This window comes from Macaca thibetana, chromosome 8 (assembly GCF_024542745.1).
Source record: "Macaca thibetana thibetana isolate TM-01 chromosome 8, ASM2454274v1, whole genome shotgun sequence".
In the NCBI taxonomy this organism is placed as follows: Eukaryota; Metazoa; Chordata; class Mammalia; order Primates; family Cercopithecidae; genus Macaca; species Macaca thibetana.
This window is the reverse complement of record NC_065585.1, coordinates 127,304,399-127,331,278: the sequence shown is the minus strand read 5'-3', so window position 1 is coordinate 127,331,278 and position 26,880 is coordinate 127,304,399. Positions and strand designations below refer to the sequence as shown.

The window sequence follows — 26,880 nt, the reverse complement described above, 5'->3', positions numbered from 1 at the left end:
GGGGAAGTTCTCCGACATGTCTTATGGGTTATGATGGCCACTTGGCTGGTTCCCTATCACAGGCCCTCCATGCTTGAGGTGAGCCCTGTTGCAGCAATCTCTGGTTAGAGCATTTCCTTATCACCTGCTTTCCTTTCAAAGACAAACCATACTTTGAATTCAGTTTTATTGTCACAGGTTATATTTTTACTCATCTTTAATGTTGACATTTTGCTTTCTTTCTCTTTTTTTGCTTCCATTTGGGGTCATATTTTTGAGGTAGACTTCAGCGTCTTGAATAATTTGCATTTATCATATTAAGTGCTTTTGGCATGTGCACACAGACATACACAAAGGATGGGAGGATATCTATTTATTCATTTTCTTATATTTCTTGTCTAACAATTTCCCTGTACATGTTCATAGATTCTAGAGACTGGGTGACTATTTTTTAAAAGAGAATATTTGGTTTAAATATCAGTTTTTAACGTTTGTGTTCAATGATTATAACTAGACTAACAATAATAACATAGCTATCTATATTGTTGCTTATTTGGTTCAGTTGCTTACAGCCAGATATTCTATGGTATAAGTTTTGTTTTCTTAGATTCTTAATTTTGTTCAACATTTCAGTTTGCTGGTCATCAAATTTAAGTACTTTAAAAAAAGAAAATGCATAATTTTAAGTTCCTATGTAAACAAAAATGTTTTCCTACTGTCTTTATCCAAGAAAGGGCATTTTTTCTTTTAAAGCATTTCATATAGTTCTCCATTGTCTTCTGACAGTTTTAACTGTTTGCAGCCAGCTTAATTTTTGTCTCTTTGTAGATTAATTATTTTTTCTTTCCTACCTGGAAACTTACAGATTGTGTCCCAACCCTTCTTCCTGGGATTTTTTGGCCTGAGGAAAGTTTTACAGTTTTTAATGTTTGGCTATTATTTCTGTCACATTTTCTATGTATTCTTCACAATTCCATTGACTCTCATATTTCTGTCACTATTACTTAAAATAATTTCATCACATTATTTTCATTTATTTGTTTACAATGTTGCATTCTTGGAAAATTTGTCAAAAAACATTACTCAAATTATCAACTTAGTTGTCTAGGACACTAATTAAGCTGATTTTTGGATATAAAGCAGAATAAAAAAAGAATTAGAATTTTTAACACAAATAGACTAGAAGATTATACTTATACACAAAGTTCAAATGATCTGCTCAAATAAAAGAATGGTTAAATATAATGATTATTGACAGACTTCCATACTGAGTAAGATTTATAAAAAACACTGAAAAGTAAATTGTGGAATAAATGTGTCTGTTTATTTGAATATCAATTTAGAAAGATGCTGTGTCATTTTTAAAAGTAAGCAAGATAAAATCATTTATAGAAGAGTGAAGAGTATATTGAACCCATACAGTAATGCTGTAAGTATGGTATTTACAAGTCCATTCCATCTTAGCATACATTGTTCAATATTGTCCTGCTCATTCCGTGGTTGAAATTGCAAACTTGAAACAAGTTCCAGCATTATACTGAATGGGCAAAAGCTGGAGGCATTCCTTTTGAAAACCTGCACAAGACAAGGATGCCCGCTCTCACCACTCCTCAGGGAGGAAACCCCCTGGTCTCTTGGAACTTCAGCGTCCTCATCTGTGTCCTATTCAACATAGTACTAGAAGTCCTAGCCAGAGCAATCGGGCAAGAGAAAGAAATGAAAGTCATCCAAATAGGGAGAAAGAAAGTCACACTATCTCTTCAGACAACATGATTCTGTATCTAGAAGACTCCATCATCTCAGCCCAAAGGCTCCTTTAGCTGATAAACAACTTCAGCAGTCTCAGGATACAAAATCAATGACATGGAATCAACCTAAATGTCCATCAAGGATACATCGGATAAATAAAATATGATACATATACATTATGGAATACTATGTGGCCATAAAAAAGAATCCAAGATTATGTCTTTTGTGGGAACATGGATGGAGCTGGAGGCACTACTCTTAGAAAACGAGGGCAAGAACAGAAAACCAAATACCACATGTTCTCACTTATAAGTGGGAGCTAAATGATGAGAACTTAGGAACACAAAGAGGGAAACAACAGTGAGGTCTACTTGAGGGTGAAGAGTGGGAGGAGGGAGAGGAGCAGAAAAGGTAACTATTGGGTACTTGGCTTAATACCTGGGTGATGAAATAACTTGTACAATAAACATCATGACACAAGCTTACTAATGTAACAAACCTTCACATGTACCCTTGAACCTAACCCTAAAAATGTTTAAAAAAGAAGTTCACGGGAGAAATACAGGGTGTATAACAAAAATAAAAGGAAAGGAAGAAAGGAAATACATACTTCAGATGACTAAATAAAATTAATTATTTTTGTAAAAATTTCAGAACACTAAATTTATGAAAAGTATTAAAAGTTGAGTCAATTCACTTACTCATGAGAGAGGGAAGGAGGGTCTACATCATCACACGAGCTTCTAATTTAAGCTCCTGGAGTTCAGTTATGTTTACATTGACTGGGCTCATGAAGGCTGAAAATTAAATAACTGTGATACAATAGGAACCATCATTAAGAGCAAAGTAAGAGCATATATATGGACTGAAACAATCTTATGAATGACTTTGAATTCAAGATGAAAAAGGTTGTACTCAATTTCGTATGCACTGAGGTGCACAGAGTTTTTGGAGGAGGGATGTGATTCAAATACAGCTGCATATTTACAAAATTAAAATGACCGTTTCTGATTTTGAGAAGGAGAGGTAGGGAAACCAGATAGAAATCCATTTCAATAATCCAAACAGGCATTTTCGTTAACTAGATTGGAATGGAAAACCTTGTAATATTTCAGGAGATGTTGTAAAGTTAATTTAGCTGAACCTCAGAATAGAAGAGGATCAATACCAAGCAGACACTATGTATTAGTTAGCAGTACATAGTTAAGAATGACCAGATTTTCTCTTGTGTGCTTTAAGATAAATGTGGCAGGGAAAATAGTAGGTGGTAGCGGGGTTAAATTTATACACTCTTTCTGAAACTTTTATATCTAGGCTGTTTATTCTTAAGTTCAAAGATATTTATTTTTCCTAAAATTCATTTCCCTTATTATTGGAAAGCAAGTGTATTCTCCCAGCCTCTTATTTTAGCACAACTCAGAATGATCGGCCAACAAAACTGAATGTTTGCTATTTATTTAATTTTTCAAGGGCATTATGCACACTCAAGGTGGAAACCTTATAAAATAGATTTAGACTTTCTGACTCAAGATATGGTTTGCTTTAAGGAGGGTTCGAAAACACTGTTAAGAATGTGGGAAGAAGACTTGTAGCAAAGACAAATGCAAAATGCTTTTCTTTGTTTTTTGTTTTCTTTTGTTTTGTTTTGAGACGGAGTCTCGTTCTGTCGCCCAGGCTGGAATGCAGTGGCGTGATCTCTGCTCACTGCAAGCTCTGCCTCCCAGGTTCACACCATTTTCCTGCCTCAGCCTCCCGAATAGCTGGGACTACAGGCGCCCGCCACCACGCCCGGCTAATTTTTTGTATTTTTAGTAGAGACGGGATTTCATCAGGCTAGCCAGGATGCTCTCGATCTCCTGACCTAGTGATCCACCCGCCTTGGCCTCCCAAAGTGCTGGGATTACAGGCATGAGCCACCGCGCCTGGCTGTAAAATGCTTTTTAACGTCATGATGATATCCTCAGGCTTCCACATTCTGTCCTAATTAGCATTTCCACAGGACTACATGCATGTTCCCATTCTCTCTCGCACGCGTACACACACACACACACACACACACACAGACATTTCTTCACATTCTAAAAATCATATTAGATGACGACTATGGCATCATTTTTAGGATTTAGCCGTTTTTAGTAGAAGTAACCCCATATTCACATTCTCTCATTCAGTGAACACAAGTCACCACGGAGGTGAAGCAATGTTCAGTTATATGGAGTTCCAAGATGATTAATAAGGGAAGTAAAAACAAAAATAGAAACCAGATTCTTTTGCTGTTATGCAATAAATACAACTGTAAATTTTTTTCATTCCTTGTATGAATTCATATTAATAGTGCATAGCCAGCAAAAGTATGGTTGAAAGCACTTCTCAAAATTATCCTATAAATCTTTCCTTACGTGCACAGCGTGATGTGTTACTCAGATGCCCCGGCAAATAAGAACTCACTGCTGCAGTTATTGAGAAGACTGTGAGCAGATGTCTGTCAGCCATTAGCTCCTTCAAGGATTGCCTTAGCTAAGGAAGGTTATCTCCCCAAGACTGTGCCTCTTCTCAAGGTCCCTCAAGTCCAGTGACTGAGCTTTGAGAGATTGTAATGGCCTAGAGATTTTGTCCCAGCTAAAGACAACTCTGATGGGTCATTCTACCTCCAGAACTTTCCATGGGTTTAACCAAGACTGTCTTGGGTCCACATCACTGTTAAGTAGCTTTCTCTGCCCAGTCCTGCTGTCTCTCCCATCTTTACTGGAATGCTGATCCAAAGGGAACTCCCCAATAAACATAATGCATAGTAAATGCCATCAAAGAGTGAGCTTCCCAGGATCCCAAATTGTGGCATTAACTTTCAGTAGAGGACTCGGGAGGTGGGGGTAGGAGAATTGCTTGAACCCAGGTGGCAGAGGTTACAGTGAACTGAGATGGCACCACTATACTCCAGCCTGGGCAGCAGAGTCTCCAAAAAAAAAAAAAAAAAAAAAAAAAAAGGATCAGAAGATGTTAATTAAAACAGATCTTCCTCATTTATTTCTTAATAAAAGTTGCGTGCAAGGTTCACTGCAATATAAGTTAAGTTTCTATTTTGAAATACCCAATAAGGAAGTGCTAAAACTTAGAAAATGCAATTATTTGCTAGTACTGACAAATGGAACAGCTGCTAATCCAGGGCTATGCTTCTGTGACAAGGAAAGGACACAGGTAATTTTTCCACAAACAGCATTTGATAGATCAAATGTGCTTTTTTGCTTTCTTGGAATCTCCAATCATCCAGGAACATAGGCGGGATAAGACAGTAGACATCCAAAATGTAAGAAAAACAATGGTTTATAAAAGTATTTTAAAACCACATAATGTGAACAACAGCAATTTACGTTCAGCAAAATTCTTAGGCGAAAGTAATTTATTTACCTTCCTTTAAACAGGGACTTACATAAAGCAACTATTAGAATTTGATTCTAATAAATCATTATTATATGATTCTGTCACACTTTGCCTCAAACCATGCCTATGAAGGAAAGTCGGGTCTAATACATCTTTTTGCTATTATCAGACAAAATTCCAATATTTCACAAAAAGCAGAAACCCCATTTCAATGAAATTTGATACTTCGTGTCATAAAAAGATAAAATGCACAGGCTTTTAAGGGGAAATCCTGAATTTTTTCCAAATTAGAGTAATAATGCTTCTATCCCATTATGAGATAAATTGTGTTCTCCCCTATATTGCCTATATTCTAGCCCACAGTCCCTCAGAATGTGAACTTATAGGGAGATAGGGTCTTCACAGAGACAAGTTAAAATGAAGTCATTATGGTGGGTTATAATCCAATATGACTGGTGTCCTTACAAAGAGGGGCACAGGGACAGACATGCATGGGGGGAACACAGTGTGAATGAAATAGGAGGAAGATCATTGCTAGCTGGAGTGATGCTGCCACAAGCCAAGCCTCGGGTTGGCAGCTCCTGAAAAATGCAAGAAAAGATCCACGCCCTACAGGTTCCAGAGAGAGGAGAGCCTGCCAGCACCTTCATTTCAGATTTCTAGCATCCAGAACAGTTGTTCTAAGCCACGCTGTGTTTGTTATGGCACCCCCGGGAAACTAATACATAACCCAAAACTTTTAAAAATTGATTTTGATATTTTCTTAAGATTCTCTTGACCATATCGTCAGTTATGTGATTTGACACCATATTACACACACACACACACACACACACACACACACACACACACACACGCTTATGTCTATTTGTGAGAATCCATTTGTATGGAATTGGTTTCAAAAAGCCATACTTGCCACATTATTACTGTCATGCACGTCCGTGCGAAGAGACCACCAAACAGGCTTTGTGTGAGCAATAAAGCTTTTTAATCACCTGGGTGCAGGCGGGCTGAGTCCGAAAAGAGTCAGTGAAGGGAGATAAGGGTGGGGCCGTTTTATAGGATTTGGGTAGGTAAAGGAAAATTACAGTCAAAGGGGGGTTGTTTTCTGGCGGACAGGAGTTGGGGTCACAAGGTGCTCAGTGGGGCAGCTTTTTGAACCAGGACGAGCCAGGAAAAGGAATTTCACAAGGTAATGTCATCGCTTAAGGCAACGACCGGCCATTTTGACTTCTTTTGTGGCGGAATGTCATCAGGAAGGCGGGGCAAGGTATTTTCACTTCTTTTGTGATTCTTCAGTTACTTCAGGCCATCTGGGCATATACATATACATGCAAGTCACAGGGGATGCAGACATGCAAGTCACAGGTGATGCGATGGCTTGGTTTGGGCTCAGAGGTCTGACAATTACCATTTTATAATATTCTACACTTTTATTCTTACCAAAAAAAGCACACATTATGTTAAGCAGAAGCATTGGACTTTATATAAGAACATGCCCTTGAAGCAAGTTTGGTATGACATCACTTTGAGTAACTGCAAATTTCAGCCTGGCTTTAGGAAGTTAAATTTGAATAAAGAAACTATCATTTGTACCAGTTCTAAACAATGTCTTGTCAGTTAATACAACTGGGTAACTCAGGAAGCATAATATTAATAAAATGCATTTATTTCACCCAAACTCTGTCTTCTTTTTAGCTACACTGATATAACAAGTTTCTAACTGGGCAAGTTAATGGCCCCAATTATTAGGTTAAACAATTTTGGCAGAAGAAATCAGAGTGATGCTTTTATTTTTAAAAATAATGAAGAAATTTTTAAAGGCATTCTCAGTTTCTAATAGTAATGACTACGTTTAAAACACATTCCTCAAGCATAGTTTAGGTCCTCAGTAAGATACTGGATGTCACACAGTGTTCGTTATTTCAAGATGATCTCATATCCTCCTGCGGACATCACATTTTGCCTTTGTTATCACATCATAATCTAAAGGAAAATGTTGATTCCCTCAACGGTCATAATATCAACCTAGGAAATAAGAAGAATAGGAAGTTATCAGTGAAGCGATACTGAGATATATGTAAACATATCTCTAGTAATAATCATCTCTGGCTGGGGAGGCTGAAAGTCCTTTAGGAACAGTTATACCTCGTACAAAATGCTATCATTGGAAGTCCTAGTCAAAGCAGTAAGACAAGAGAAAATAAATAAAGAGCATCCAAATTGGAAGTGAAGAAATAAAACTATCTCTCTTTGAGATATATATACGATTATGTAACTAGAAACCCCTACAGACTTCTCCAAAAGACTTCTAGATTTAATACATTAATTCAATGAAGTCTCAGATTACAAAATCAATGTACACAAATCAGCAGCACTGCTATACAGCAACAATGACCATGCTGAGAATCAAATTAAGAACTCAGTCCCTTTTACAATAGCTGCAAAAAATAAAATAAAATACCAAGGAATATACTTAACCAACAGGTGAACAATCTCTATGAGAAGAACTACAAAGCACTGCTGAAAGAAATCACAGATGACAAAATCACATGGAAATATATCCCAAGCTTATGGATTGGAAGAATCAGTATTATGAAAATGACCATACTGCCTAAAAGCAATCTACAGATTCAACAAAATTCCTATCAAAATACCAACAACATTTTTCACAGAATTAGAAAAAACAATCCTAAATTTCACATAGAACCAAATAAAGAGCCTCAATAGCCAAAATAATCCTAAGCAAACAGGAAAAATCTGGAGGCATCACATTATCCAACTTCATAATATACTATAAGGCTACAGCAACAAAAAAAGCATGGCACTAGTATAAAAGTAGATACATAGACCAATGAAACAGAATAGAGAACCCAGAAATAAAACCAAATACCACTAACTGATCTTCAACAAAACATACAAAAAGATAAATTGCAGAAAGGACACCCTGTTCAATAAATGTTGTAGCCACATGTAGAAAACTGGGTAGCCACATGTAGAAGAACGAAGCTGGATCCCTATCTCTCACCATATAAAAACCAACCCAAGATTAATTAAACTTATCTTAAATATAAGACCTGAAACCATAAAAATCCTAGAAGAAAACCTAGAAAAAACTCTTCTGGACATTGGCCTACACAAAGAATTTATGACTGAGACCTCAAAAGAAAAATACAACCAAAAATAAATAAATGGGACCTAATTAAAGTCTTCTGCACAGCAAAAGAAATAATAATCAGAGTAAATAGACAGCCCACAGAATGGAAGAAAACATTTGCTAACTATGCATCCAACAAAGGACTAACATCCACAACTTATAAGGCACTCAAACAAATCAGCGAGAAAAAACACAAGTAATCCCACCAAAAAGGGAGCAAATGACATGAACAGACATTTCTCAAAAGAAGACATACAAACGGCCAACAAATATGAAAACATGCTCAACATCACTAATCATTAGGGAACTGCAAATTAAAACCACAATGACATATCACCTTGTTCATGCCAGAACAGTCATTATTAAAAAGGCAAAAAGCAAGAGATGTTGGCTTAGATGTGGTAGAAAGGGAATGTTTATACACTGCTAGTGGGAACTTAAATTAGAAAAATCTCTATTGAGATTTCTCAGAAAAACTAAAAGTAGATGTACCATTTGATCCAGCAATTCCACTTTCGGTTTCTACCCAAAGGAAAAGAAGTCATTGTATCAAAAAGACACCTGTATCAAAAACACATGTATGTTTACTGCAGCTCAATTCACAATTACAAAGATATAGAACCAACCTAAGTGCCCATCAACCAATGAGTGAATAAAATGTGGTAAGCACACACCACATTGAAATACTACTCATGGAATACTACTCCGCTATAAAAAGGAATGAAATAACATCTTTTGCAGCAACTTGGATGAAGCTGGAGGCCACTGTTCTAAGTGAAATAACTCAGAAATGGAAAACGAAACACCATATGTCCTTACACGTAAGTGGCAGGTAAGCTATTTATGTATACACAAAAGCATACAGAGTAGTATAATGGACATTTGAGACTTGGAAGAAGGGAGAGTGGTAAGAGGGTGAGGGATAAAAACTACATATTAGGTACAATGTACACTCCTCGGGTGATGGTGCACTAAAATCTCAGACCTTACCACCCTGCAATTCATCCATGTAACCAAAATCACTTGTACACCTACAGTTATCGAATACTTTTTAATTACTGGAAAAAAGCTATCACCTGTTAGTAAGAGTAACCACAATCATTTTAAACAATCAAAAATACTGCCCTTTGCAGAAAATGGTCCCAGAAAAATCTGAGAAATAGACCTATTTTATCAGATTTTGGCTTTTGCAGATTGCTGTGGTCTAATCATTCACGGTTTGAATTCAACAACAGCACCCACACATAGCTGATATCCCAAAGATATCAGAGTATACACCCAGGTAACCATGAGTCAGGAAAACACAACACTTCAAAGACAATGTATTGCCTTCTGACTCAATCACAAGACTATTACCCCCAGGATAAGAGGGACAAACCACATACTTTCATTTTATTTTAATTAGCATTGTTTTATTTTATGTATTAGTACAACTTAACATGTTCCAAACTTTCTGTGTTAAATTGATCTTACAGCCAGGTACTCACCAAGGTGCTCAGTGCTGCCCATCATAGGAAACCATCCCAATGACACCATTTCAGTGGTGAGCAAAGTGATTTCCTAACATCGTTAGGTTGCCTAATAAGTTCATTATATTAATTGGTTTATACTTCCAATCTTGAAATTTTACTGGTAGATAGAGTTACTACAACTGCAATATGTTGCTTTTTGTGGGTTATTGGGGTAGAATATGCAGAAAAGAATATGCTGAAAACAATTTTCTTGGGAAAGCAGCTATTTCTGAGAGAGAGAGAGGTTTGGATGGGGAAGAGAGGGAGAAGTGGCACTATTAGAGTCAGCACATTGAACGAGAAGCAAATTGAGTAAAGTGATGTGTAAATTGGGGAATTCTTAACAGAGTCAGAACAAGGAGCAATTTCAGAAATCAAATCTACCCCTCTGGACATTCATTGTGTTACTACATCTATTTTGATGCCTGCAAATCCCTTGAAATTATTAAAGGTGTTCAAAGTTCTTTGTTTAGGAGGGTTTAGCTATTCTCATTCTAGTTGTAAATTATATATCATAGGTAATCCTGTACTCATCAGTTCATGTAGAACTTTCTTCCATCAAATAACTCTCTCAGCTATAGAAAAGCTTAAAACTAAACAACCTTTTAATGTTCTCTACAGATCAGAAAAGGATGATGCATTAGACTGTGTCTGGAATAGTCAGAGAAACATTCTGATGGGAAATGAACTTTGATCTGAGTCTTAAGTGAACCAGCATTTCCAGGTGGACAGACTGGGTAAACAAGGATGGGAGTAAAAGTGAGAAGTTATCAGGTTGTTAAAAGCATGCACTGGCGTCACAGGCAGGTGTTCAAATTCCAAGTTTCCTATGTCCTGGATGTATTAACAAGGCAAGGACCCTAATTTTCCTTAACTCCCATTTTCTCATGTATTAAACAAAGACTATGAAATATGGACCTCCTCAGGTGGCTGAAAGACATAATGACATAATGCATGTGATCATAAAGCCTGTGTACCTGAAATGTAGGAAGCGTTCGATAGGTGTTAGCCATCATTAGTACCCCCACATCAAACTGTGGGCATTCAATTCACCGTGTTTTTTTTTTTTCCAAGAGAAATTAGAACAAAAAGAATATAGACATTAAAACAATAGAGCTCTGAATTGATATAAAATTTGGAATATTTCTAAAATACTTTTTAAAGTAATTATTACATACATTAAGGAATCACTACACTATATATACCAATCAATAACTTCAGTTAGTTATTTAAGTCACTTTCAGTTCTAATCTATAGGAATTCAATGAGATATTAAGCCCTGATTATTGCCAGTACTTGTAGAAAATTTAATTATCCCCATTTTTATTCTTAGTTTGTTCTCCTTGCTATATCAACCTAGACTTTTAGAGTGATAGTGTTTGTAGCCTTACACAATAAAATCTAGTTTTCAAAATTGAAGTGTTACATATTAAAGGATAATAGAAAGTCTAAATCAGTTTTTCCAATTTTCTCCCAGCACAATAATGATACAGTTCTCATATTTATTTATTCTTGATCTGTCAGGTCGGACTTTCTCTTATCGAATTGACTTTATTCTTATGGCATTAATAGAGGGCATAGAAGCAGAGGACAATGAACCAGACTTAATAATTTTCTAACTTAGCCTCAGCGATGACTCAATTACTCTCAGCCAACAATCCTTGAAAACCTACTGTGTGTAAAATTCTCACGAGCTCACAGAAGCTTCTTCAAGTGATGTTCTGATATTTATGCAGTTGTAATTGAAATCATTCAAGTAGATTATAAGTTGCTTGAAAAAGTAATTATTTCACTCATTTATTATGCATTTGCATACTATCTAATTTTGTGCTACAAATTGGTGCCCTTAAATGAGGACTTACTGAATTAAATTGAATAATAACATACTCTCGGTGGCTCTTATTAGGAAAAATTATTAGACAATGAGAAATATAAAGAAATGTTTTGCCAACTCAGACTCACAAGAAGCAGATATTTTACAGAGTATTGTGCTTCATTATCAGTTCAATTTCATATACGTAACTATGAAGCAGAGAGGAAGCATGAAGTCTTGGCTGTCCAGTACAGCTCTTGACCTGCTTCTTTGCTGCACGAGGAAGTACCTTGGCCCTTATTTAGCAAAAGAGCTCTCTCTAAGGATTGCATACACCAATGCTTATACAAACAAAGCCATTTTGACGATGAATGTTATATTACAGGTGCTATAACAGGTCACCCCAATGAATAAAGAATATTTTGTGCAAAATGTGCCCAGGACTTTAAGAGCAAGAGCTATGTAATGACCTTCAGCTCTACTCCTTTAGAAGATTGTGGATATGATTTCATCTAAGGACACATACCTTAAGTGAGTCTATTTCTACATAAGCATATCTGAGGAAGCATCATTTGTTACTCTGTATCAGAATCCTTAGGCTATATTTGACATGACAACTGATTAAAAAACAATTTCTTGTTTTGATTAAGGTATAATGAATTATCACTCACTTAAGAACAATGTGTCTTTGATACAAACAACTTCATAATATCAATTTTCTTCCCTGGAAAAATCCATAGCCAAGTATTTACTTTTCTTCCTTCCTCATTTAATTCAAACCTCTACAAATGTCACTATCTGCAGAGATATGTCCCCATCTAAAATAGTAATCCATCATTCATTATCAGTTTCCTTACTTAACTTTATCTTCTGTCTTATAGCACTTCTCAAGACCTGAAAGTATAGCATTTATTTATTTGTTTACTTGTTATAGTCTCCTTCCTCAACTAGTGTGCATGAAGGAGAAATGTAAAAGGTGTTTATAAATTAGCAGATGTTTCATAAACGTTTCCAGAAGAAATAAATGGATTATCATCAAAAGAACATAGTAGTTGCATTAAGTCAACTAAGTAGTTGCACTGGGTTTCTTCTGTCAGCTTTTCTGGAGGCATAGTTTTGAAAGACCAACTTTTTATAAGGCTCTTTTAAAATTTAATTGATATTTAGAGCAATGTACTTTGCAGATAATATTTACTGGTGTGGTAGACTGCATAAGGGTCCTCCAAAAATGTCTACATTGTAATCCTCAGAATCTATGAATATGTTATTTTACATGGCAAAAGAGGCTTTGCAGTATGATTATGTTAAGGATCTTGAGATGTGGAAATTATTCTGTATTATCTGGGCAGGCCCCAGGTAGTTTCAAGGGTCCTTACGAGAGAAAGGTAGGAGGTTCTGCCAACAAAGCAAGTTAAACTCCGTAAAATATTTAAAGAGGCTTATTCTGAGCCAAATATGATTGACTAAGTCCCATGACACAGCCTCAGGAGGTCCTGAGAACATGTGTCCAACATAGTTGCATTACAGTTTGGTTTTATACATTTTAGGGACACATAACATATCAATCGATACATGCAAGGTAGACACTGGTTTGGTCCAGAAAGGTGGGGCAACTCGAAGGTGGTGAGAGGGGATCGTGGGGGAGGGTGGGTTCCAGTCAGAGGTGGATTCAAAGATTTTCTGACTGGCAATTGGTTGAGAGAGTTAAGTTATCATCTAAAGACCTGGAAACAATAGAAAGGAATGTCTGTGTTAAGATAAAGAGTTGTGGAGACCAAGGTGCTTATTATGCAAATGAAATCTCCAAGTATTAGACTTCAGAGAGAAGACATGGGAAATATTTCTAATCAGACCTAAACAGGTGCCATACACCTGATCTCTCCTGGATCAGGAAAAGTCCTATAAAGGATCTACATGTAGAGAATCTACATTCTCTACTGAATGTCGATTTTTCCCAGAAAAGACAGCTTAGCAGGACCATTTCAAAATATACAAAAGAAATATATTTGGGGGTAAAATACTTTGATTTCTTTCAGGGCCTGCTATCTGTCATGTGATGCTATACTAGAGTCAGGTTGGAATTTGGTATCTTATCACTAGAGTCTGTTTAGTCAGTCTTAAGATCTCTGTTTTACTGTTAATAATGATCAGTTGTCCCTGAACTCCAAAGAGAGGAGAGTATAGACATGTCTGACCTCTCCTTCCCATCACCGCCAGAACTAGCTTTTCAGGTTTTCTGTGGAATGCCCTTGGCCAAGAGGAGAGGTTCATTCAGTTGACTGGGGCACTTAGAATCCTATTTTTGGCTTACAGTTCAAAGACAGTAAATGTAATCTGACAATAGAAGCAAAGAGAGAGGAGAGAGGCGAGAGAGATTAGAAGTTGATATGCTGCTATGTTTAAATGTGGAATAAGAGGCCATCTACCGAAAAATGTGGATGGGAAGGTGGCAAAGGCAAGGAAGTTGAGTCTCCCCTAGAGCCTCCAGAAGAATCAGTTCTGCTTACACCTTGACTTTAGCCCAGTGACTGATTTTAGATCTCTGACTTTCAGAAATGTAAAATAATAAATGTGTGCTACTGTCATCCACTAAGTTTATGGTAATTTGTTGGAACAATTATAGGAAAACTGATACAATTGACAAATTCTGTTGATTGCATACAATATTCCCAAGAATTTCTGGACAGATGTATTTTTCTTCTTAAAGTCCTGGATACTCGGGGAGCTGAAAACAAACTGTGTGAGGAAACAACCCTCATGAAATCTACATATAGCAAATTTGCTTTGTGGCAACTTCATATTTAGTGCTGGCTGGTTGTCGATGAGAAACAGGGTAAAACCCTAAAGATTCTTGTTATTTCTGTTTGTGGTATGGAAGGAATCTAAAATCCTCAATCCTTGTTTAAATGTGATCCTAAGTCCGGTATTAGTTTGATAGGACAGCTGTAAAAAAAAGTCCCCTAAACTGGCTGATTTTGAACACAAAAATTTATTGTCTCACAGTTCTGAAGGTTAGATGTCCACAATCAAGGCATCTGCAGGTCACATTCCCTGTGAAAGCTCCCAGTAAGGGTCTTTATCAGGCCCATCTCCCAGTTTTTGGTAGCCCCAGGTATTCTTTGGTTTGTAAATGAATCACTCCAGTCACAAGGCTGTTCTTCACAGTTTTTTGTGAAGAATTTTTGTCTTCATAGTTTTTTCCCTCTGTCTGTCTCTGCATCCCAATTTCCTCTTTTATAAGGACCAATTACTCATTTTCAAAGAGCTATCGTATATCAGTGTAACTGGACATCTAAATAAAGAAACATTTAATGCATACGATAAGGCATATGCATTTATTCATGCACCGTAAAGGCATATATATTTATTTCTAACTCTCATTCGATTCCAGGACATGATGTAAACATTTAAATATAGAATATAGAAACATTAAATATAGAAACACTTTTAATCTCACATTTTTGTATCTCAATTTAGTTTTTGAAATTAGGAAAAGAAAAAAATGAGATGAATTTCATTTAACTTCATTCAATAAAAAATGTGTCATTCTTTCTTTTAAATGCACAGACTCAAATTATATTTTCAGAGATAATGAGTAAACCACAACTGCAAAGGTGATTATAATCAATTTGGATTGGTAACAAAATCAGGTGGTCAGAGAGAAGCTGAACTCATTTACAATAATGAATCAACTCAACGATGATCATTTCTGAATACCCATATTCTGGTATCTGACATTTGAGACGGAAGAGAAATTACTATCATGTGCTTACTATAACGGGCTTTTATAGGCATTATTGCCTCTACATTAGAGACCATTAAAATGCTTATTTTAAACTAAGGAAACTGACATAGAGGAAAATTAGTTAACCTGTCCAATCCACATAGATTTTAAGAGCTGAAGGGAAGATATGAACCTATATGTGATGTTAGAGTTTGTATTCTTAACCACTATAACATACTGGCTCCCATATATCCCATAGCTACATAGAGAATTATTATACATCTGAATATCTTCTCTGTAAGTTTTGGGCAGAGTCAGAGTTAATATGCTTTGCACAAAGACTCACATAGGCCCCCAGACTCTCCAAGCCCTTTCTTACACATCCTCCTTCTTTTCTTTCTCACTCACTGACACTGGAATATAATAATTGCAGTGGATTCCTGGGGGGATTCAAGTGGTCCTGAACTAAGAAAAAACAAAAATATAAACCACCCATTTCCAATGGTAAATATTGAAAACTTAATTTACATTTCATACAAATCAATAATTTTAGCCTTATCACACTAATGTGTAGCATAAGCTTATCCAGCTAAATCACAGTAGAAAATCTATGGACAGAATATGTGCCAATGTGATCTTTGCAAACTCCATCTTCTTGGAAGTACATGTCTTCTGTTTGAGTAGAGCTGAACTATCACTTCACTCTTCTTAATTAAATCGAATCAGTATCAGGTAATAATTTGGAGAATTTGAAGAAAACCTGTGAAAAACAAGGTTTGTTCTATGTTGTATTACAGCTGTAGTTCCTATAACTTGGCAGGTTAGGTTTTTTATACTAAAGATCACAATTTGTAGTGTTAAAATGTAAGTTAAATAATTAATCTCCTTATATATTATGATGGTATAACATTTTAAAGAACTAAATCATCAAATACTGAAATTCAAATTAAATACAAAATAAGTTGTGAAATCCAAAGGTCTTTGTTTATATAACTAAAATATGTATGTATATATGTATGTGTGTGTACATATATATGTATATATGTCAATATATATGTGACATATATGTGTCAATATATATGTGACATATATGTGTCAATATATATGTGACATATATATATGTCAAGACAATAGTGCCTTTGTTGTGTTTTTTTCTAATTAAAAATCTAGCAGTTGCCCTTTATTTATCTGTATTGAAATTCCTGGCTATGAAGCTACGTTAATACTAACCTAGATCAATACACCTCAGCAAGACCCTGTAAGCAACACGCCTAGAAAGGAATTGTGTTTTTTCTATTGACTTCAGAATAAATCTCCTAAGTTCTTAACTGAAGCAAACACATATTTAACAAGAGCTGAGAATATAGTTGTGTTGTTTCTTAAAACAATGCAACCAAATAGAAGTATGCTTACTATAAAATTTTCCAATTCTATTTTAATAAATATGTGCCAAACTTATAAAAAACTAATCCAATGTGTCAAGATTATATGTATGAAGTATTTAAATAATGCAAATATTTTTCTAATTATAAAAGCATATCATGTTTCGACAGGGTTGGAAAATATTACAATTATAAATAAGATAGTCGTCTAGAAAAAGTTTTATCTAGTCACAATATTTTGCATTATAAAATGGAAACAACTTTGCAAAAATTTAATAGCTTTGGCCTCAGTGAAAAATGTCTTAGAGCCCAAGGACAGAACAGGGCAACATCTATGTTCTGGGCTGCGCTGCTGGACTGGAGAGCCAGCGTCCAGTCTGGCTGTTCACCATGTAGCTGAGCCAGGTTCAGGGGTCTCCAGATTACCCCAGTCTGTAGAGTGTATGGACGAATACCAATTTGTGGAGTGCCTATTACCCCCTACCAGCATCTTCATGCCCCCAAAGCACGAACATTATCTCAGTTTTACTAGCTGGCAGCCTCGCAAAGACAGCCATCCAACTTGCCCTAATTAGCGCAGTGCTCTCAGATATACAGCATCCCTGTCTACAACTGGTCGGGAAGGCGGAGGAGCATATTTGGGCCCTGCAGAAGAATGTGGAAAATGTGGAAGATTTTCTGAGTCCACTGCTGGCAAAGACATGCATTACCCAGGTCAAAGAGTTGACAGGTACCCTGCAGGTCAAGTGCTACTTTGACCAGCAGCTCAAAGCCTGGCTCCCGAAGAAAGGCTACTGAGACCCAGCAGAGCAGTTTGCATGACAGCATCCCCCGCAAGCTGCACTCCAAGAAACCTCAGGAGGAATAAGGTGGGTTTTGGAGCCTTGAGACAGTCAATCCAGAGACTAGGGCTAAGAGATTTGGCAGGACAGAGTGAAGGCTAAAAGGATTCTGTGTTAGGCCTTGTTTTCATAAAGTGGGAACCGAGACCCTATGTACAGGTGTCAGCACTAGGTGAGGGCTACCGGACATTGGCAACCTGCCAGGAAGAGCCAAACTAGTGGGGGCTATTAGTTCTTGTCCCTCCCCATCACCTTGGCCCATCCCTGCTTTCCCTTCATTGGTGCTCCTTGGGTGCAGCTATTAAAATTCTAGGGGTTGTCACCTGGTGAAAGCAAAAGCCTAACTCTGATTAGGAGAGGGTAGCAGAGGGCAGATCCATTGGGTACATTCCGTCCTTGGTCCTCTGGCCTTCCAGAGCTCACTGAGGCAAATTTACCTGAGCCCTTGCCCTCGTTCAGACCTGGCTTGGCAGAGATTACTGAGAACCCAGATGCTTCAGGCATGGGTCTTGGGAGTCTTCTGTTCCAAGTGCAGTGCTGAGCATGAGACACGGAGTTCCTCTGTTAGCCACTGAATTCTTTCTACCTGATGGAGGGGTAAGAGGCCCAGACTGGGTGCCTGTTCCATTCCATACCAGACTTGGGCCTAACTGAGTTTCCGGCTCCAGGAAATTAAGTGATTTGCTTTGGCAGAGCTGGCCACAAGGGTTGCCTGAGAGCTCCAAGCAGTCCACTACAGGGCTATCCTCCTCAGCCTGCTGACCTGGAATCAAGGTTGGAGGGGGTGTTTGCAGGCAGGAAGACGCTGGCCTTTAAACCGGGCCATCCCGTCCCATCCCACCCCCAGTCAGCTAGCCATCATACCCACCCCATACTTGGAATTACAGGGGCCAAGGGCCAGAGTTCTCACCCCCATCCCATCCCAGCATCAAACTGGCTAAGACCTGCTTCAGATACTGGCTCTCCTCCGTGGTCTCTGACCTAAGGTAGGGTACTGAATTTCTTTGGGACTCAGTTTCTTTATATGTAAAATGGGCACATCTTTGTAAGGACACTGCTGGCTTACATGTTAAACCCTCACTCCTGGCGAGTCCAGGCCCCTCTCAAGTCTAAAGCCTCTGCAAAGAAAAGGAGCTCAATACATTGATCTAATGACACAAGCCCCACTGATCATTAATGCAATGTTTTAGTTAGCTGTATATACGATTTAAGCTATTAAAATTTTTACAATATTTACAAATTAGCCTTCTGATAAAAAAAAAATGCCTTACAAGGAACTAGTAACCACAATAGTGACAAGTAAAGATTATTCATATTGCATCAAATATTTCCATAACACTTACAAATACAAAATAAGACATACTATAGAAATAAGAATGAAAATATGAAATGATAAAATGTTTTAAAATAAGAATAAGTATATGCAATGATTACTTGCACAGCTAGAAGCTTGCTCAAAACTCTAGTCAGTTAAGGAGCAAAATACACATTTAAAAGAGTTTCAAATAAAAAGTTATTTCTGGAATGTATGGAAAAGTGACTATGTTCCCAAATAATTTAAAAGTTGAATGCAATCTTTTACATTTCAGAGTGAAAGTGACTCTTGATTGTATAATTTCTTTTTTTTTTTTTTTTTTTGATTTGTATTTCCCTTTTATTGCATAAATTACCAACAAAATCCTGACCTGGGAATCAAAAATTTAATAATATAACCTCAGTTTAACACCATTAAATAAGCTAAATCTCAGAGTAATACTGGAATGTTACTCAAATAAATAAAGTAGGCAAATGGCCAAGTATTACATTCCCTATTTCAAAAAAGAGGCCTTAAGCATTCATGTCATAAGTTTATTGACAAACATATCCAGTATGCCATGAGTTAGAGTTTGATCCATTTCCAGAGGCTATATCTCTTAAAATGCTCTTCATATCTGTTAAATGGATGAACTGAAACATCCTTATGATTTAAGCAGTTGGTGTCTTACTATAAGGAAGGGTGCAGCAAACGCAAATCTAAAGTACAAACACATCTTAACTAGTAACGCCCACTTGTTTTCCACTGAAAATGGCAAATTCTTCCCAGGGCCCTCCTCATAGTGGCTCCTACCGACCACAGAGGTTGTGAACCTCCGGATGTTGTGGCCCAACATAGCGCTGCTGGAAGCTCTGCGAAAGGCGCAGAGACCGAGGACGGATGAAATGGCGGCACCTCACCAAGACCTTGTTAGAATCAGAGTTGTGTTTGGGCCAGGCGTCAGTAAACAAAAACGAGTGACTTTATCTCTAGTAATTCCAAATTCCTCCTTATAACTGACTGCCTTGAGCTTCTCTCCTCAGTTATTTCGTGTCCAATGACAAGTTCACCTGTTCGACTGGTGTGGCCATACGGAAAATTACCGCCAGGGTCCACTCACACTGGCCAGTGTTCATGACAAACTGTTAAATATTTTGAAAATCACTAACTCCAGTGTTTCTAGAGTCTTTAACTGATGCCCATTTACAAAAGCTGTTCATAGAAATATCAGCCTGATATCTAAATGAAAGATAAGGTTTGCTCTGTGACATCTCCTACAACGTTTGCATTTTAATATTGGCCATGCCTAGTTTAAGCCAAAGGGAGCCTCATTCTCCCTGCTTCATGTTTCCAAAAAGAGACCCCCCGCACCTCGACTTCAGCTAGCCTCTGGTTTCTCTCCATGATTCCTGGTCACTCTTGTTGGAGAAGGAGGATTGGTTCCTCTAATTGGTGGATTTGGCATAAAAAAATTCAGATGTGCTCACCTCAGCCTCTTCTCTTCTGCTTTTTATGGGGCTAGTCTATTTAGCTCACTGATATCATCCCACATATTTGGAAATTTGCCTGGATTATAGGATGGGCTTCAGAAGTGTTTAACAAACACTTACAAACATTTAACAAATGAATAATAATGAATCTGTTGAGTCAGTGACTGAATGGATACATTTCATATACTGTGTCAAATATCAGCATGTCCATTTGGTCAAAGATCTGAATCTGCATTCTTCACATGGTTTGTCAGTATTTGAGTAAATAATTTTAAGTGCATCTATGTGTCTTTGATCCAACTCTAATAGTCTCAGAATTCAGTCATGGATAAGGGGTATATTATTTGTTGTTTGTTCTGAAACCACTTAATAGAATTGAAAGGAAAATAAGGTGAGGAAGATTTCAAGTTAACATAAGAGAAAACTTTTTTAAATGGAAGCTTTTGAAAAACAGGATGTATATGAGTGTAACATTCACCTCAATACGTGAATATTATCAGAGAATAGATACTTGCTAGAGAAGATGTCTAAGAGATGATCCCAGCACCAGAGAGAGAACTGGTCAGTGTCAAGTAATAAAAACGTGTACCACTCCAGATATTGCAAGAGAAGAGGAGCCGAAAGCAAGGAATAAACTACAAAATTTTTGGAGAGCAAAAAAACAAACAACAACAACAACAACAAAAGGAGGAAATGTTGGAAGAGTGAAAGGGAGAAGGGAATGTTACCTAGCTATCACGGCTGTCTTTTCAATTCAAGACTGAAACACACCAGCCATCCTTCCAGGTGATCTGCTAAAGATGTTGCAGAAACACAGGAACATGGATTCCATGGATGCTACTGAAACTCCTACTGATATGCTGGTGACCTTGTCACCTGAAGTTGCTCTCAGAGCCCACAGTCACCTGCCCATGTTATCACTGAAACCAGAGACGCAACAGAAACAGAAAATAAAGAATTCTTCTGTCTTTCTCCTAAAAAAAAAATCTCCTGCAAGGACTTCACATTGGCCAAATCTTACTGGAAACTTGCTAGCAAGGGAGCCTGGAAAAACTGCTTGGAATTCTTCCAGCTCCCTGCCATAGAAAAGCAAAGAAGGGTTTGAATGAAGCTGAGAGCCAGCAGGCAAGCAACCACAATACCAGATAATGTATCCTTTCACATTTTTCAAGATCCAACAGAAATCTGTTAGAGGAGGAACACCATTCACTATTAACCCCTCCAGAAATTACAGCATCAGACATTTAAAGACATTTAGAATAAATAAATAACAGCTACCCACAGTTGCAAAAATATTAGTACTGAATTACAACTGTCAAAGAATATATAATAGCTTACACTGTACATGGAGAGAACCAATTATAGAACTGAGAAATGCCAAACATACGTACTATATTTATACTCATTACTGAGAGTGAGGAAAAATTGGTGTGGGCAACTTTAGAAAGCCTTCAAGAGCAGATCAAAGGTAACGTGCCCTGGTAGGGGAGGTAGGATTTGAATGAAAGGAGGTTATTTTACATTGATAGAAAACATAAGCAAGGGAAATGAGGCTAAATGGAAGTAACACATATGTGGAGAATATGGTAGGAGGAGCAATAAGGTAAGAAAAATCAGTCTCACTCAAGGATTTGAACATTAAAATAGGGTCCAATATGGGGGATATAAAGTTATACTTAAGGTGTGGAAAACTAGAGTATTGAGGAAATGATGAAAATAGATTCCTTTGGGGTTCATTCACTTTGTTAGATTTTATTTCACAGTCTTCTATCACGGCTCACTGCAGCCTCAAGCTCCTGGGCTCAAGTGATCCTCCCACCTCAGCCTCCCGAGTAGCTGGGATTACAGGGTGACCCAACACACCTGGCTCCTGTCAACTTTCTTTTCTTTTTTTTTTTTTTTTTTTTTGAGACGGAGTCTCGCTCTGTCGCCCAGGCTGGAGTGCAGTGGCGCGATCTCGGCTCACTGCAAGCTCCGCCTCTCGGGTTCCCGCCATTCTCCTGCCTCAGCCTCCCGAGTAGCTGGGACTACAGGCGCCGCCACCACGCCCGGCTAATTTTTTTGTATTTTTAGTGGAGACGGGGTTTCATTGTGTTAGCCAGGATGGTCTCGATCTCCTGACCTCGTGATCCGCCCGCCTCGGCCTCCCAAAGTGCTGGGATTACAGGCTTGAGCCACCGCGCCCGGCCAACATTTATTTATTTATTAATTTGAGACAGGGTCTTGTTCTGTCACCCAGTCTAGAGTGTAGTGGTGTGATCTCAGCTCACTGAAGTATCAACCTCTAGGACTTAAGTGATCCTCCCACCTCAGCCTCCCAAGTAGCTGGGACTACAGGGATAAGCCACCCACGCCTGGCTAATTGTTTTTAATTTTTATTTTCACTACAGATGGGGTCTCAATATGTTGCCCACGCTGATCTGAAACTCCTAGGCTCAAGCGATCCTCCTGCCTCAGCCTAAGTGCTGAGATTACAAGTATGAGCCACTGTGCCCTGCCGAGTTTAACATTTAAATCAACAGACTGAGTAAAGCAGAGTACCCTTCATAATGTGAGTGGGCCTCATTCAAGGAGCTGAAGACCACAGTAGAGCAAAAGGCTGACTCTCCTCCAAACAAGAGGGAGATCCTCTTGCCTTAAAATGGTCTAAACTGGGGCATCAGCTCTTCTTGGTTCTACAGCAGCTTCCAGTCCTAGGATTCAAACTTGGTATTGGCTCTGCAGATTTTGGACTTGCGAGTCTCAGTAATTGCTTCAGTCAACTCCGTAAAATCCGTCTCTCTCCTATTGATTCTATTTTTCTGGAGAGCCCTGACAAATACACACCATGTAACCATATTCTTCCATGCAGTTGAGCCCTCACAGCTACCTGTAATACTCTATGTCCTCCTAGTCAGTAACTTCAGCCATTCTTCACAACTATTGTATTTCTCCTTAACAATTCTTTAGCGTTCTACTCCATCTCTTTACTTTCAGCAGCCTCCTATCATGTAGGTAACACAAATGCTATGTGATAAGAAACCACTAAACTTTAAAATCCCCAAACCTCCACACTCCTCTATGATTTCCTCATTTCTTTCTGTTCAAATAAAGAAAGTAACTTGTCTCTTGCCCAAGGATAATCCAACCAGTTGAGCTCTGTGTCCAGTTCCTTCTTCCATGTTTAGATACTTGCTGGGTTTATCATTTTTTTCTTTCTCCTCTTTTTTTGTAATTTCTTTTTATATATCACAACCTTTTACGAAATCTAAGTATGTTCACTTCTCTCCTATCACTAAAATAAACAAAAAACACAAAAAGCCCTCTTCTTTAGCAGCACCTTCTGCTCTGCTCACTATTTCTCCCCTGCTGATAGCCATGTTTTTTAGGTCATTATTTGCAATTGTACTCTGGCCCTCTTTATCTGAATGCCAAACTAAATGTTTAAGGTACCAAGGCAGGAATTTAAAAAAATTACAAAAATAAAAGATAAAAACTTGAGACGGAGTAGGGCTCCCTCTTAGCTTCTTCTTGACTGCTGAAACATGGCAATTTTTTGAAAATCTTGAGTCCCTTCGAGGGAAATTACAGGCACCTAGCTGGCCTTGAGAAGTAAATGCCCATTAATCAACAAGCAGATAAAGAAAATGTGGTATATATGTACCATAGAATACTACTCAGCCATAAAAAGGAATGAATTAATGGCATTCATAGCAACCTGGATGGAGGTGGAGAGCATTATTCCAACTGAAGTAACTCAAGAATGGAAAACCAAACATCGTATGTTCTCACTCACAAATGGAAGCTAAGCTATGAGGACACGAAGGGATAAAATGATACAATGAACTTTGGGGACTCAAAGGGTGGGAGGGAGGAGAGGGTAAAAGACTACACATTGGGTAATGTGTAGTCCCGTGATGGGTGCAACAGAATCTCAGATTTCATCACTGAAGAACTTATTCATGTAACCAGATACCACATGTTCCCCCAAAACCTATTGAAATTTCAAACAAATAAGCAACCTAATACACAAGAAGACAATAACAGTCTCCAGCAAGCCAGAGTTGCAAAGTATTTTGGTGGTGGCACTATTATTCTTTAGGGTCCTAGGGCCACCAAAATTCCTCAACCAGACTTTCTATGCCTCATTCTTTCTAGAACCCACTGTACTCTGGGTTGTGTCCCCCCAGTTCTGCTGAAATGGCTCTTACTAATATCTTTAATAGATACTTATGTCAGTATCATACTTAATTTCTTATTATTATCTTCCTTGAAATATTTTCTTTCATTGGCTTCTCTGATGCTTCAGTGTTCCATCTTTGGAGCTGCTGGTGTTTTCCATTTTGTTCTTAGGCGTTTCTCCTCTCATGGAATAATCTCAGCCCATGTGATCTGATTCCCGCTACTCCAACTTCAAGTCCTTTTATTTACTGATGGCTCCCAAAATGAACACTTCAGCATCTCTCTGTCTCTTAAACTGCAGCCTGTATGTCTCTCTTAAACAGCAGATTTATACACCCAACTATTATATTTCTCCTTCAGGATATTTCAATGGAAGTTCAAACTCATCTTCTAGAGAAATGGCTTTCTATGCTAATCTTAATCTCTACTCTGGCTCCCATGTTCTCTAGCTCAGCAAATGGCACTGATGTCTTCACTGAGGCTCATGACTGGATCCTCAGCACAGGACTTAACCTCTCCTACCCTATACCATAAAACAAATACACCATCAGTTCCTATAGATTCTACAATCCCAAAATCTCTAGAATCCTACCAGTTTCACCTGGTAGCTCGGCTACTGCCTTTTAAATGAGTTTGAGCTTCTTGTCTTCTTTTTTCTCCTTTCTAATCCTTTATGATGCAACTTGAAACAAAAATTAAATGTAAGTTACAATCTTTAGCATAAGAATTTCAGTGGAGTAAATTCAGTGGCATAAATTCTTATGCTCTTTAGTGGCTCCTGTGGCCTTCAGGATAATGTGTAAGCTCCTTTATGTGTCTTAGAACATCCAGCTTGATGTGACTTGTTTTTACTGCTTCAGTATCTCCTCTCATCTCCTTTGTAACCACAGAATGTTGATAGTGTTTCCATTCTTCACATATGCAGTTACTCTTGTATTTGAGGGCTTTTGTCACATAGTTTTGTTTTCTTTTTGTTTTCTCATTCAACTAAACCTTGTTTTAGATCTCAGCTTAGACATTTACCTCATATGAAAAGCTTCTCCTAACCTCTAAATAGGGGTTAGGAACTCATATCACATGCTGCTTCAGATAGTTATTTTCTCCAAACCACAATTTTTCCATTTGTAAAATGAATAGGATTGTATCACCTACTCTACAGGGTTGTCGTAAAAATTAAAGGAGAAAATGAAGTGTTAGCAGAGTGCCATAGCTCAGAGTAAATAAATTAATTAAATCTCAGTAAATATTAGCTCTGATGATGATCTTTATGTTTATTATGACGATTACTAAGAAATATTATTTTATGCATTCTTATCCACTATTCACAAAAACACTCAAGTTCCTTGTGCATAACTGAAAGCAAATTTCTGATCTACTTGAAACTGTCTTCAAAAAAAAGGAAAAGCACAAAATAGGTATGTCAATTCTTAAATCTCATTACCATCAAACCAAACATCTTCCCAAAGAAAATTATTATGGGCTCATGATTTTTTTTTCTTTTTTGTGATAGAAAACGAACAGATAACCTCTACTGTCTAAAATAGTACACGGTTTCTTGTTAGCTTTCAGAAGGATATTTTATCTTGGATAGATCTTATTGCTGCTTACATTTCATCCTGAAATTAAAAGGACACGTTTAGCTGCTCCAGAATCTAGACACAGATGTGCCTGATTCTGCCAGGCAATCTTTCTCCCCTGTATGCCGTATTGCTTCTGTAGGGAGCAGCTTCTGGGTAGGGGGAAGGAGTGGCTGGAAGCAATGTATGAGATATTTACTACAAATTTTCACACAACAGGGTTCTGTAAATTGTATCTTTAAGATTAGGAGACGATGTATTTCTCAATAATAGTTTAAAGCACAGCTCCCACTCATTTTCTATAATTGCAAAACCCAAGGAACCCTGAAAAACAACAAGTATTCTCCTAGGTTTGGTGTCAAAGCTCAATTGAATACAAAACTGACCTGAACTGACAATAGGACATTTATAACTCCTTTTAATCCCATTTAGTCTGTGACTATTGATTCATGTTACTACAAAAATCTTTGAGGGAAGACAGAGACCCTCTCATATTGTTTTATATTGTTTTATACTCAGAAAAGGAAAGAGAAGCAAAACTAAAGACAGGTAGCCCGGCACCTAGGAACCAGATGCGAAACCAGGCCTGGGCCTGCCTGATCTAAGCCTGGTAGTTAAAATTTGACCCCTGACCTAGATTCCAGACATTTTATGGAAGGACACTGTGAAACCTCCCATCTTTCTGTTTCACTCTGACCACCGATGCTGGCAGCCCCTGTCATTTACCCTCTGGCTTGCTCAATGGATCACGACCCTCTCACGTGGACCCCCTTAGAGTTGTGAGCCCTTAAAAGGGACAGAAGTTGAGCACCTGACCAGCTCG

At 37.8% G+C, this 26,880-nt stretch overlaps 1 protein-coding gene across 1 annotated transcript; it reads right to left on the bottom strand.

Moving 5' to 3' along the window:
- Nucleotides 1–19,417: 19,417 nt before the first annotated feature.
- On the bottom strand, nucleotides 19,418–20,490 carry LOC126960733 (cytochrome c oxidase subunit 7C, mitochondrial-like). The gene has a single exon (XM_050800342.1). The coding sequence runs from the start codon at nucleotides 19,683–19,685 to the stop codon at nucleotides 19,494–19,496; it is 192 nt and encodes a 63-aa protein (XP_050656299.1). The 5' UTR covers nucleotides 19,686–20,490; the 3' UTR covers nucleotides 19,418–19,493.
- Between the last annotated feature and the right edge of the window lie 6,390 nt (nucleotides 20,491–26,880).

Bases quoted from the DNA above. Each gene is read 5' to 3' on its own strand.
- LOC126960733 (XM_050800342.1), bottom strand. From the start codon at position 19,685: ATGTTGGGCCACAACATCCGGAGGTTCACAACCTCTGTGGTCGGTAGG.